General features: G+C 52.9%; 1 protein-coding gene across 1 annotated transcript in view; it reads right to left on the reverse strand.

The window, feature by feature from the left end:
• The window catches only part of EFCAB12 (EF-hand calcium binding domain 12), a 30,152-nt gene that overhangs the window by 17,244 nt on the left and 794 nt on the right, over positions 1-12,114 (reverse strand). Inside the window, exons 2-4 of the mRNA XM_006160654.1 lie at positions 7,295-7,740; positions 3,538-3,723; positions 1,388-1,544 (exon numbers count right to left, since the gene is read on the reverse strand). Coding sequence (XP_006160716.1) covers positions 1,388-1,544; positions 3,538-3,723; positions 7,295-7,740 — 789 coding nt within the window. The remainder of the gene's footprint in view (positions 1-1,387; positions 1,545-3,537; positions 3,724-7,294; positions 7,741-12,114) is intronic.

A 12,114-nucleotide genomic window follows, 5' to 3' on the forward strand; every position in this document is an offset into this window, starting at 1 on the left:
CGACTCCCAGCCCCTGCAGCTCAAGGGCAGTGGCAGGCATGCGTGTGTGCACGCCAAAGCCCCGACAGAGGGACAGCTGAAGGAGAGGAGATGGTGGTGTGGACATGCCCCATTCTGGGGGGCCTTTCTTCATCTCTCTCTGTCTCTTTGTCTCTCTGGCAAGCGCACGAGCCCTCTGGCAAAGTAAAATTAAAAAAAGGAGAGAAAAGCAAAACATAGATGTGGCTATATTTGGGGAAGGTGCTGGAGTGGGTGGGTGGTTTATTATTATTTTATAACAGCGGTGTCATTAAAATACCAGGGAACATGATATATACCCTGTGTTGTAAGTTCATAGTCTATTTTTCTTCTTTCTAGTTTTGCTATAGGGCGCATGAGCTCACTGGAGACACAGAGAGAGACAGAGAGGGAAACTACTAAGTCGCCCCCATGAGGATGGCCACTCAGCAGTCCCTTCTCTTCCACTCTGCTCTCAGGACTTTGGGCACACACACACACACACACACACACACACCTGACATGTTTTTCAAGCTACCAGGTCTGAGATTCTAACTGCATGGTCAGCCATGTGGAATCCAGCAGCCTTAACCACCACGGAACCTGGCTGGCCTGAGCGGGTCCATTTCTAACGTGCCTCATCTGGAGGGAACCGTCCCACACGCGCTTAGCTTGGCAAACTTGCACGACCAGTGAGTGTGGACCGCAGCCCTGCTGCACGCTCCCGATGGCCAAAGTCCACCTTCCAGGGAGCTCTGAGCATGTGCTGATTCCATTTTTCTAACAAGAAATCGTAATTAAGTTTTTTTTTTTTTTTAAGAGTGGTTTTTGCTATAGGGCGCATGCGTTTGCTGGAAAGACAGAGAGAGACAGAGAGACAGAAAGCGAGAAATCACCCCCCAGGGGGAATGGTCACGCTGCAATCCCTTCTCCTCTCGGGATCTTGGGCACACACACACACATGCCCGGTGTGAGTTTAAGCCACCGGGTCCGGGATGCGAACCGCAGTTCACTCCATGGGAGTCCAGCGATGTAACCATTACACCAATGCTGGTCCCTGTAGTTAACCTCTTATAAATGTAGTATGGGTCAGTAGTACAGTGGCCATGGATGCCCACAGTGAGAAACGCCTCTGGAAAGGTGTTCAGGTCAGGGTCGGCCTTTCCATACCCTGCCCCAGGCAGGCCGCATCTTCAGGGCCAGCTGTGCACTGCAGAGAACCTCTTCCCCTTAGTGCTCTGCAGACCTGGAGATCCCAGAGGCTTGGCCGACCCACGACAGCCACAGCTAGAGGGCGCTCTCAGAGTGCAGGCGAGGGGCCCAGGCCAGAGCTGCCTGTACCATGCTCGCTCCCCGCTCCCCAGCAGCGCAGGACATGAGGGGTACGCACACTCCCTGGCGGTGGGCAGGGTGCTCTTCTGCTGAGCCAGAGACCACTGCTTGTAGGTGCTGTCCAAGGTACCCATGGTGATGCTGTTGTGCTTCCCCAGGGAGCCCAGGTAGATCACGATGTCCTCCAGCTCCTGGTTCTTCAGAGGGACGCCGACCTGAGGGGACCAGAGGAGCCGAGGGCTGCAGCCCCCAGCAGAACGCCCCGACCTCCGTCCCCACGGCCTGGCCCTGCCTGCCCGGCCCCACCCTCCCTCCTACTTTCTCCTGGCAGGACTCTCAAGTTGCTAAGTTTAGGGCTCACTCCCAGCTCCTGCCCAAGGCCCTGCCAGGGAGCTCAGGGCTTTCCCCCGCCCCTGCACACTCCCTGCACCGTCTCACCCTCTGTCTTTGTTAGGGAGTTCTCCCGTCTCTGCCTGCAAAACTTTCTCCTCTCAGGATCTTAGGCAGGCACACACATGTGACTGGCTTGAGTTTTTTTTTTTAGACGTTTTTGCTACAGGGCGCGTGCGCTCCCCAGACAGACAGACAGAGAGAGAGAGAGAGAGAAAGCGAGAAGTCACCCCCCAGGGGGGATGGCCATGCTGCAATCTCTTCTCCTCCATTCTCCTCTTGGGATCTTGGGCACACACGCACACGCACCCAGCATGAGTTTTAAGCCACCAGATCTGGGATGCGAACCACGGTCGACTACATGGGAGTCCAGCAACATAGCCATTACGCTAACTGCTGGTCCCCCTGGCTTGAGTTCTAAGCCACCAGGTCCAGGACTTAAACTGCAGTTGACTACATGGAAGTCCAGTGACATAGCCATTACGCCAACTGCTGGTCCCTGGAAGCTGCATTTTAACAAGTCTCCTGTGTGAGTACAGGCCAGCAACAGTTGGAAATGTTCTAGAGGGTTCTAGAGGCAGGACTGAGGATCAAGCTCTTAAAGGGTCAGTGCTGGAGGGGGACGGCAAGGGTTCCCCAGGCAGCTGGCTGGGCATGAGTTCGGCAGACTAGTGAGGGGCTGGGGAAGGAGGGCCAGCAGGTGGCATAGTGGTTAAGGTGTTGGACTCCCACATGGTCCATGGGTTTGAGTCCCAGACCTGGTGACCTGAAACTCCCACCTGGTACGTGTGTGTGCATGCCCAAAATCCCAAAAGGAGAGTGGAGGAAAAGGGATTGCAGCGTGGACATTCCCCCTGGAGGGTGATTTCTCGCTTTCTGTGTCTCCAGCAAGCCCATGTGTCTTATAGCAAAAATCTCTCTTAAAAACAGAACAGAACAAAACTAGTGCGGGTCTGACTGGGCCACGGGTGAAGCCACGTTTTCCCGTCTGGCCTTACAGGTGAGCTCCGGAAGCAACTCCATTTTGGAAGGGTGCTTCCACCTTGGGAACTGTCTCCTTCTTCCCCTCCCACTACAGGTGCCTTAAGAAACAATCAGTGACTTGGGACCAGCAGTTGGCATAATGGCTATGTCGCTGGACTCCCACGTAGTCGACCGCGGTTCGTGTCCCGGACCCGGTGGCTTAAACTCCGGACGGGCGCGTGTGTACAAGATCCCGAGAGGAGAATGGAGGAGAAGGGATTGCGGCGTGGCCATCCCCCCGGGGGGTGATTTCTCACATTCTGCCTCTCTGTCTCTCTCTCTGTCCTTCTGGCGAGTGCATGTGTCCTATTGCAAAAACCTCTCAAAAACAATCAGTGACCAACAGACCTTGTCTGTCACCAGGGGAGCCGTTAAGAGTCCACTGTGTCCAGAACATGCCCTTAGGAATGATGAACCTGCCTGCTTTGCTTCTGTAACTGGCGTTATTGCTTTGAAGAAAGAACAACCCTACCCCTATCTCTCCTAAAGCCCCTGCGCTTTGTTTCTATCAACATGTCACCATGAGATAAATCGTGATTATATCTATGTAAACTCCTTTTCTCCTTTCACTCAGGGCTGCGGGGTTTTGAGAGACACGAGTCTCCCGTAGGCCACCGGCTTAATCAATAAACTCCGATACATTTGGCAATGTCTGGATGTCCTGTGATTTCTCGCTGAGACTCTAACACTCCCCTTTTCTGCATTCCAGCTGACCCAGGACCTGGGGAGGGAGGACAGAGGGGGCTCGTGCACCCCCTGCACACCGGGCCCACTGAGCAAGCGGGCAGCACTCACGGCCTTCAGGGTCAGAATGAACTCCTCCCGGCTGATCCTCTGGTTCTCGCCCCGGTCCACCTTGCCAAACATCTCCAGGATCTTGATCTTGCGGCTGCGCAGGTGGGCGTACATGTCCCACAGGACGGGGGGCTTGGGCAGCCGGAGCTGGGGCACCGTTCGGTGGCTAGGTCGGGAGGATCTTTTCTGGAAGAGGCGAGAGAGAGAGAGAGAGAGAGGGAGAGAGAGAGAGAGGAGGGTGGCATAGAATAGAGCTGAAGGGTGACAGGCTGCGGGGAGGCAGTCCCCAGGGCTGGAGAGAACTAGAAGCCGAGCAGCCCGGATGGCGCGATGGGCCGCTACGTGGCCCAGGAACGCCCAGGACGCTCGGCTCCTCCCTCCGGGCTTTCGTTTTAGCATCTGAGATGCAAGGCTTGGACGGCGTGAGCACTAGAACTTGGCTCCCACCCACGTCGCCCCGGCACATCAGCTCATTCTACGAGCCCAGTGGCCTCCGTGCACCGAACACACGCCCCGACCTGGAGTCCCACGGAGCTCCCGGCTGGCCGTGCTCCTACGGGACCTCCTGCCGGGAATACTTAGCCTCCTCCTCTACCCCTGCGCTTCCTGCCCCTCTTCCAACTCTAGATGAAAGGGTTTATTTGTTTGTTTCCTTTTTTATTTATTTATTTTTTTACATTTTCCCACAAATATTTACTTTCCATGTCAAAAAGTGTTTGCTCGTACTCCATAGTTCTTGACAGTGAGTAAACAACTAGCAAAATTTCCAAAAAATTGAATGTTAAGGATAACTTTCAGAATGTTCATGATCATTTTGTTTGCATGTTTCTTTCTTTCTTTTTTTAAATTACTTTATTTAACTTATTTATGTATTTATTTTAATTTGCCCAAAGAGGAATAGAGAGAGAGAAACAGAAAGTGAGAAAGCAAGCCACCAGGTCCAGGACTTGAACCACAGTCAGCCATGTGGGAGTCCAGCACCCTTAACCACCATGCCACCTGCTGGCCCCTCTTTTTTTTTTTTTTTTTTTTTTTTTTTTTAGTTTGCTACAGCGCATGTGTACTTGGGGGGAGTGGTGGAGGGAGGAAGAAAAAGTGAAAAATCGCTCCCCCCCAGGGGGAATGGCTACACCACCATCCCTTCTCTTCCATTCTCCTCTCAGGATGTTGGCCGTGCGCGTGGGCACACACACACACACACACACACACACACACACACACACACACGGCCAGTGTGTTCTTCAGGGTCCTGGCTCAGGGGCTAGAAAGGCAGAGGTGGCCATGTGAGATCCAGCCGCCCTAACCACCACGCCACCTGCTGGCGGTAAGGGGAATGTTTCATAATAATAAACCCTGCTTTATCTTGGGGGAGCACTCGGTTTACAAAGGGCCTTCCTGTTCCTAGCTTGTCCAGCCTGTGTACTCCTGGGGTGTTTTGGACCGTGGCTTAAGAACAAGACCATCCATGTCTTATTTAGCTTCCCTCCCCTGCCCCCAATATCCCAGCCCTGAACTGAACAGATCCCAGGCCTAGGCAGGTAGGCAACCACTGTTGGCTGAATAAACGATTTCATGAATTAGGCATGACTTTACCCACTTCCAGGAATCGGGCTCAGAGGAGTAAGTAAGGTGACTTACCCATGGGGGTCACACAGCGGGTAAGCAACAATACTGCGTTCCTTATTTATTTATTTATTAAAAAATTTTTTTAAAAATTATTTTATGTAACTTTATTTATTCATTCATTTATTTATTTCAATTTGACCAGAGAGGGATAGAGTGAGAGAGAGAGAGAGAGAGAAAGCAAGCTGCCAGGTCTGGGACTTGAACCGCAGTCGGCCCTGTGGGAATCCAGCACCCTTAACCACCATGCCACCTGCTGGCCCCTATTTCTTTCTTTTAATTTGCCAGAGGGCATGTGTGCTCACCAGAGACAGAGACAGAGAGAAAGTGAGAAAGCGCCCCTCCATAAGGTCTCTCCCTCCTTTCGGGATTTTGGGCATGCACACACACGCACCTAGCCTGTCTCTCAAGCCGCTGGGTCCAGGATTCAAACACGCAGTCGGCCATGGGGGATTCAGTCACCCTAACCACTAGGCCATAGGCCTGCGCTTCTTCATAGACACTGTGATGCTGAGGCCCACGACATTTGGGTGTCGACTCTGCTGACATCGAGAACTGTCACTGTGGTTTTGAACTGACAACCCAAATGACACCGAGGAGACTACGATGATAATAAAAACGGCAGTCACTGAATGCTCACCGCACGCCCCGTCTCGGGGGAGCCCAGTGGTTACTCTCACTTCATTGATGAGCAAACCGAAGCCGGGACTGTACAGCTAGGGCGTAGCAGAGCTGGATTTAAGCCCGAGTTCTCGGACCTCTTATCCCAAGTTTACTTGAACTGGGAGAATTTTTGTTTTGTTTTGTTTTGTTTTTTTCTGGAGAGGTTTTTGCTATAGGGTGCGTGCACTCACCAGAAAGACAGAGAGAGACAGAGAGACAGAGAGAGAGAAATCACCCCCCCGGGGGGATGGCCACGCCGCAATCCCTTCTCCTCCATTCTCCTCTCGGGATCTTGGGCACGCACGCGCATGCGCCCGGCGTGAGCTTAAGCCATTGGGTCCAGGAGTCAGATCGCAGTCAACTACATGGGAGTCCAGCGACGCAGCCATTACACCAACTGCTGGTTCCAGAGTATTTTTTTATTAAGTCTCCCCACCCCCCACCCCCCCGGGTGTGTGCATTCTTGGAAAGACAGTGAGAGGGAAAGTGAGAAATCACCCCCCAGGGGGAATGGCCACCTTGTGGCCCCTTCTCTGTTTGCCTCTTGGAACCCACAGTGTGCCTGGCATGATTTTCAAGTCGCCGGGTCCGGAATTCAAACCACGATCGGCCATGTGGGAGGCCAGCGCCTTAACCACCATGTTACCTGCCGGCTCCATCTAAAGTGGTTTAAAGTTCTCCTTGAGACCACGTGGTGGCCCAGCAGTGATGCAACTGGACCCACGTGGGAAAGGCCCTGGATCTGCATTCCAGGACCTCCATGAGGACGCAGGGCACACGTGCACATGTCTGTGACCCTGGGCTGACCAAGGCTGGGGTGCGTTGCAATAGGAAAACCTTTTGGGGGTGCTGTCTCCTCTCCATCTCTGTCTCTCGCTCATGGAATAAATAAATAAATAAGCTTTAAAAGAAAAGATTCTTGGGACCAGCAGTTAGCGTAATGGCTATGTCGCTGGACTCCCATGTAGTGGACCGCGGTTCGCGTCCCGGACCCAGTGGCTTAAAACTCACGCCGGGCGCATGTGCGTGCGTGCCCAAGATCCCGAGAGGAGAATGGAGGAGAAGGGATTGCGGTGTGGCCATCCCCTCTGGGGGGTGATTTCTCGCTTTCTATCTCTCTGTCTCTCTGTCTGTCTGGTGAGCGCATGCGCCCTATAGCAAAAACCTCTCAAAAAATAAAAATAAAAATAAAAAACTTGCAGATGACTGTGGCCTGGGCCAACATTTATATCTATAGACTCACAAGTGACTCTGAGCCAGAGCCGCCCAGCTAAGCTACTCCCACAATCCTGGAACTGTTTGCAATAATAAATACTTGTTGCCTTAAGGCATGTTGAGATATTTGTTACGCAGCAATTGATAACTAATATACCTTGCGCCCCTATGAAATGGGGAGAATCATCCCCATCCTGCCCAACCCAAAGGAGTGAATAACCTTGAAGCCCTTCATCTGGTAAGGGGGGGTCCTCACCCTGATGGTCTTGGTAGCAAAGTGGGTCACCAACTGAGAGTTACGCTCCTGGTTGATCATCTGTAAGACCTTGGCTTCTGAAGGCGTGAAGGTGGGCTTATTCTCCAGCCACCTCTTTACATCTCCAAACGATTCCAGATCCTTCCGTAGCTTCATTCTCCTGCTGAGCCAGGCGTTCTTGTCCTCTGGAGGCTCTTGGAGGTCTGCAGGTTCCGGGGCTTTGAAGCTAGGGATGGGCTGTGGGGGAGCCCGGTGCAGGGATGTGGGGTCAATGGGTATCGGATCCTCCTTGCCAGGCACGATGAAGACCCTCCGGCGGCTCTGAGGCAGGCAGAAGTCCTCCTGTTTGAGCCGCTGGAAGCAGTGGGAAATGACCGGCTCAGGATTAAAGGTGGAGACCTTGCTGGCGTTTCCATCGTTGACTGAAGTCTTAGACTGGACGAGCCCTTGGAGAAAGAGGATTAAAAGGTCAGTTCCTGGGGCTGGCAGGTGGTGTGGTGGTTAAGGGCACTGGATTCCCACATGGCCAACCATGGTTTGAGTCCCAGACCTGGCGACTTGATTTCTCACTTTCTCTTTCTGTCTCTCTCAGGTTACATGAAAAATAATTACAGTAATAACAACTAAAATAAGCAATTATTTTTTTAAAAAGCCACGATGGCTGTATTGCATGACCATGCCCCCATTGCAGGGATGGGGGTGTGCGTCCTCCCATGGTCGGCCCCGTGGGAGTCCAGCACCTTTTAACCACCATGCCACCTACTAGCCTCTCACCCACTGCAGTTCTCAAGTGACTGGGGCTGGGATTCGAACCTCATACAGTCAGCTATGTGAGATCTGGCTCCTTAACCACCAGGCCACAGACCTGGTCCTACATGTTTTCTTTAACTGGTTGATTGAGTCATTCACGCATTTTGAAAATTTGCTATAGGGCACGTGTGCTTGCCAGAGAGACAGAAGGGACAGACAGAGAGAAAGTGAGGAATTGTCCCTCCGGGGAGATGGCCACTCTGCAGTCTCTTCTCCATTCTCCTCTCAGGAATTTTGGGCACATACGCACATGCACCCAGTGAGTTCCACGCCACCATGGCCAGGACTTGAACCATGCAGTCAGCCGTGTGGGATCCAGCTGCCTTAACCACCGTCTCATTTTCTAGCCAGCTTTCTCTGATTTCATCTCCTCCACCCCAGCCCCCAATACTCCTGTTGGCCATGAGAACTCATTTTTAAAATGCCAATCTGATTTTACCTGATCTTCAGAGACAGTGTAGCACTATTAAGAGCAGAGGCTTAGGGGCCACCCATGGTGAGGCTGGTAACACACTGCTCAGGAGAGGCCAGCTCCTGGGGCCAGTAGGTGGCGTGGTGGTTAAGGCGCTGGACACTCCCACATGGCTGACCATGGTTCGAGTCCCGGACCTGGTGGCTTGCTTTCTCGCTTTCCCTCTTTCTCTCTCTGTGTCTCATTCTGGTCAAATGAAAATAAACAGATAAATAAATAAAATTAAATAATTTTAAAAGAGAGAGAGAGACAGAGAGAGAGAGAGAGAGAAGCCAGCTTCTACAGGGTTCAACTCCCTGTGCCCGAGTGTCCAGGCTCCAATGGGCTGGAAGACTGGAGGAAGAGGACTGCACTGTGGAGGGGGCTCATCTTTCTCCTTCCCACTGTCCCTCTCATGTGTGTGCACGTGCACTATATCTTAAATAAAGAAAAAATAATTTTTTGAGAGTTTTTTGCTACAGGGCTTGCGCGTTCATCAGAAAGACAGAGAGAGACAGAAAGACAGAAAGTGAGAAATCACCCCCCAGGGGGGATGGCCATGCCGCAATCCCTTCTCCTCCATTCTCCTCTCGGGATCTTGGGCACGCACGCACATGCGCCCAGCGTGAGTTTAAGCCACCGGGTCCGGGACTCGAACCGTGGTCAACTACATGGGAGTCCAGCGACATAGCCATTAGGCCAACTGCTAATCCCCCGAAAAAAATTTACAGAAAGAGAGAGCAGTGACTTTGCAGCAAGGGAGTGTGGGTTCAAGTCCTGGCTCGGCCACTTATTGGCTGAATAACCTTAACCTCCATGGCTCCATTTCTTTGCCTGCAGAATGGGGATAATGGTAGCACCTGCTCTATTGGGCGGGGATGATGCTCAGAGTCAGTAACATTATTAGAGTATTACTCTCTTGTCGCTCTTGTTCCCCACTGGGGCCCCCCACCCCCCATACACACGGTGCCTACGAACCATGGGAACTCCGCAGGGAACTCACCCTGGTGGGTGAAGGAATGGCGGATCTACGAGGTGAGTGCCGCGATTATACCCACTTACAGATAAGAACTCTGCTGCCCAAAGGGGCCCACGGTCACACGGTCCATTAGCGGCAGAGCTGGGACACGAACTCCTGTTTGCCTGGCCCAGAGCTCAGCATTTTGCCATTGCTTCATACCCTCCACCCCCTTCCCCAACCCCCCCATCACCTAAACCCACGGAGTCTCAAGTCCTCAATCTCTAAAATGGGGCCAGGAGGTAGCGTGGTGGTTAAAGTGCTAGACTCCCATAAGGCCCATCACAGTTCAAGTCCCCGACCCGGCAACTTGAAAATCATGCTGGGCACATGTGTGTGTGTGTCCAAAATCCTGAGAAGGGGATGGAGGAGAAGGGATTGAGATGTGGCCATCCCCCAGGAGGTGATTTCTCACTTTCTCCCTGTCTGTCTCTCTTGGGCAAATGCACGCACCCTTTGCTAAAAGTAAAAAACAAACAAAATGGCATAAACTCTGCTCAGTTCACCTCCCAAAGTTATTGCAAAGGTCAAATGAGATAACAGGTATAGTGTTCTAAAACTCAGAAGGAATGTAACATGATTAAAAATGTGGTTACTGCCAGGCCAGCAGGTGGTGTAGCAGTTATGTCCCTGGACTCCCACATGGCCGACACAATTCAAGTCCCGGACTCAGTGGCTTTAAAAGACCACGGTTCTGTTGGTGTAATGGCTATGTTGCTGGACTCCCATGGAGTCGACTGCGGTTCGAGTCCTGGACCCGGTGGCTTAAACTCAAATCGGGCGCGTGTGCGTGCGTGCCCAAGATCCCGAGAGGAGAATGGAGGAGAAGGGATTGTGGCGTGGCCATCCCCCCGGGGGGTGATTTCTCACTTTCCCCCTCACCATCTCTGTTTCTCTCTCTCTCTGGAAATAGCAAGAGCCCTAAGGCAAAAACCTCTTTTATATATATACACACACACACACACACACACATATAATCACTGTCGTTTCCCATCTAAACCAAAACATCTTTGCTTAACATCCACCCGTGGATCCCACCTGCCTCCGGATTGCAGTCTCAGCTCCTTACCCCTATGGGCTGCGGTCCCCACGGGCTCCATTTCTCTGTTCCTTCTCTCACTCCCTCGCCCGTGTTTGTACCCAGACTGAACCACATTCCACCCCACCCCGACCTGGCCCTCGCTGAATGCCCTTCTCCCTCCCCTGCCTCACTCCATTCTTCTCGCGCCCCCTTGGATCTGCAAAGCCCGTTACAACCCTGACCCTGCTCTTTTCGTTTTGTTTTGCTTAAGGTTTTTGCCACAGGGCACGTGCCAGACAGAGACAGAGAGAGAGAAAGAGAGAAATCACCCCAGGTGGGGATGGCCTCACCACAATCCCTTCTCCTCCACTCTCCTCCTGGGAGTTTGGGCACGCAAGCACACGCGCCCTGCGTGATTTTCAAGCCGTCGGGTCTGGGCCTCAGATTGCGTTAAACTGTGTGGGGGTCTAGCATCTTAACCGCCATGCCACCTGCTGGTCCCGGCTTAAAGGATCTTAAACTCGAGCACAGCCACTTCTCTGGAGCCATGACAGGCACTCCCTCCTGGTCCCCCAGCCTGAGTATCGCCGTGGATTGTCCTTTCCGTGTTCCCGTCGGTCAGCGCCGAGTCCCTGCAGTCCCCGCTAGCCCGGCCCTTCTCGCTTGCCGCCTGGCATCTCTGGCCTGGGAATGGTGGCCAGGCACTCTGGCTCACCCTTACTCCCCTGTACATTAGAGCGCGCAGAACTGGAGAAGAGGCCGGGAGAAAGCCTCTGTCTTCAAGTCACCCCCCAGCCCCATATTCCGAGTCTGCCGATGCAGAGTGGGCCTTGGCTGACGCCTCTAAACCCGGTCCTGCTGCCCCAGACCCTCTCCATCTCCCGGCCTACAGATCTACTACGATCTGGTACATTCTGAGCTGATCTCTAGAAGCCCTCGGACTATCACCGCTTCCTGAAGACACCAGGCCTGTGCCTCTCCCTCCTTTTTTTTTTTTTTTCCCATAAGGTGCTTACGCTCACCAGAAAGAGAGAGAGAGACAGAGGGACACAAAGCGAGAAATCACCCCCCAGAGGGGATGGCCACGCTGCAATTCCTTCCTCTCCATTCTACTCCTGGGATCTTGGGCACACATGCACACGCACCTGGCTGTAAGTTTAAGCCACCGGGTCCGGGACTTGAACTGTGGTTGACTACATGGGAGTCCAGCGACATAGCCATTATGCCACCTGCTGGTCCCGTCTCTCCTCCTTTAAGTCCCAGAGTAAAGATCTTCTCCTGGAGCTGGGCCCTGTTCCTCCCCATCCCACACGCTCAGGGGGATGCCAACTCCAGGGCCTCACCCCTGGGCCCAGCACCCAGCCTTGCTCTGTAATTATCTGCATCTCTCTCCATCTCTCAAGTTGTGCCTTGTCCATTTTGCAGAACTTGGGCCAGAGCAGGACTTGGTGACCAGACTGTCAACACGGCTTTTTGCTTTTTTTTTTTTTTTTTTTTTTTAACCCAGAGTGGGCGGCGTG

The sequence above is a fragment of the Tupaia chinensis genome, unplaced genomic scaffold, assembly GCF_000334495.1.
Source record: "Tupaia chinensis unplaced genomic scaffold, TupChi_1.0 Scaffold000704_1, whole genome shotgun sequence".
Classification (NCBI taxonomy): Eukaryota; Metazoa; Chordata; class Mammalia; order Scandentia; family Tupaiidae; genus Tupaia; species Tupaia belangeri.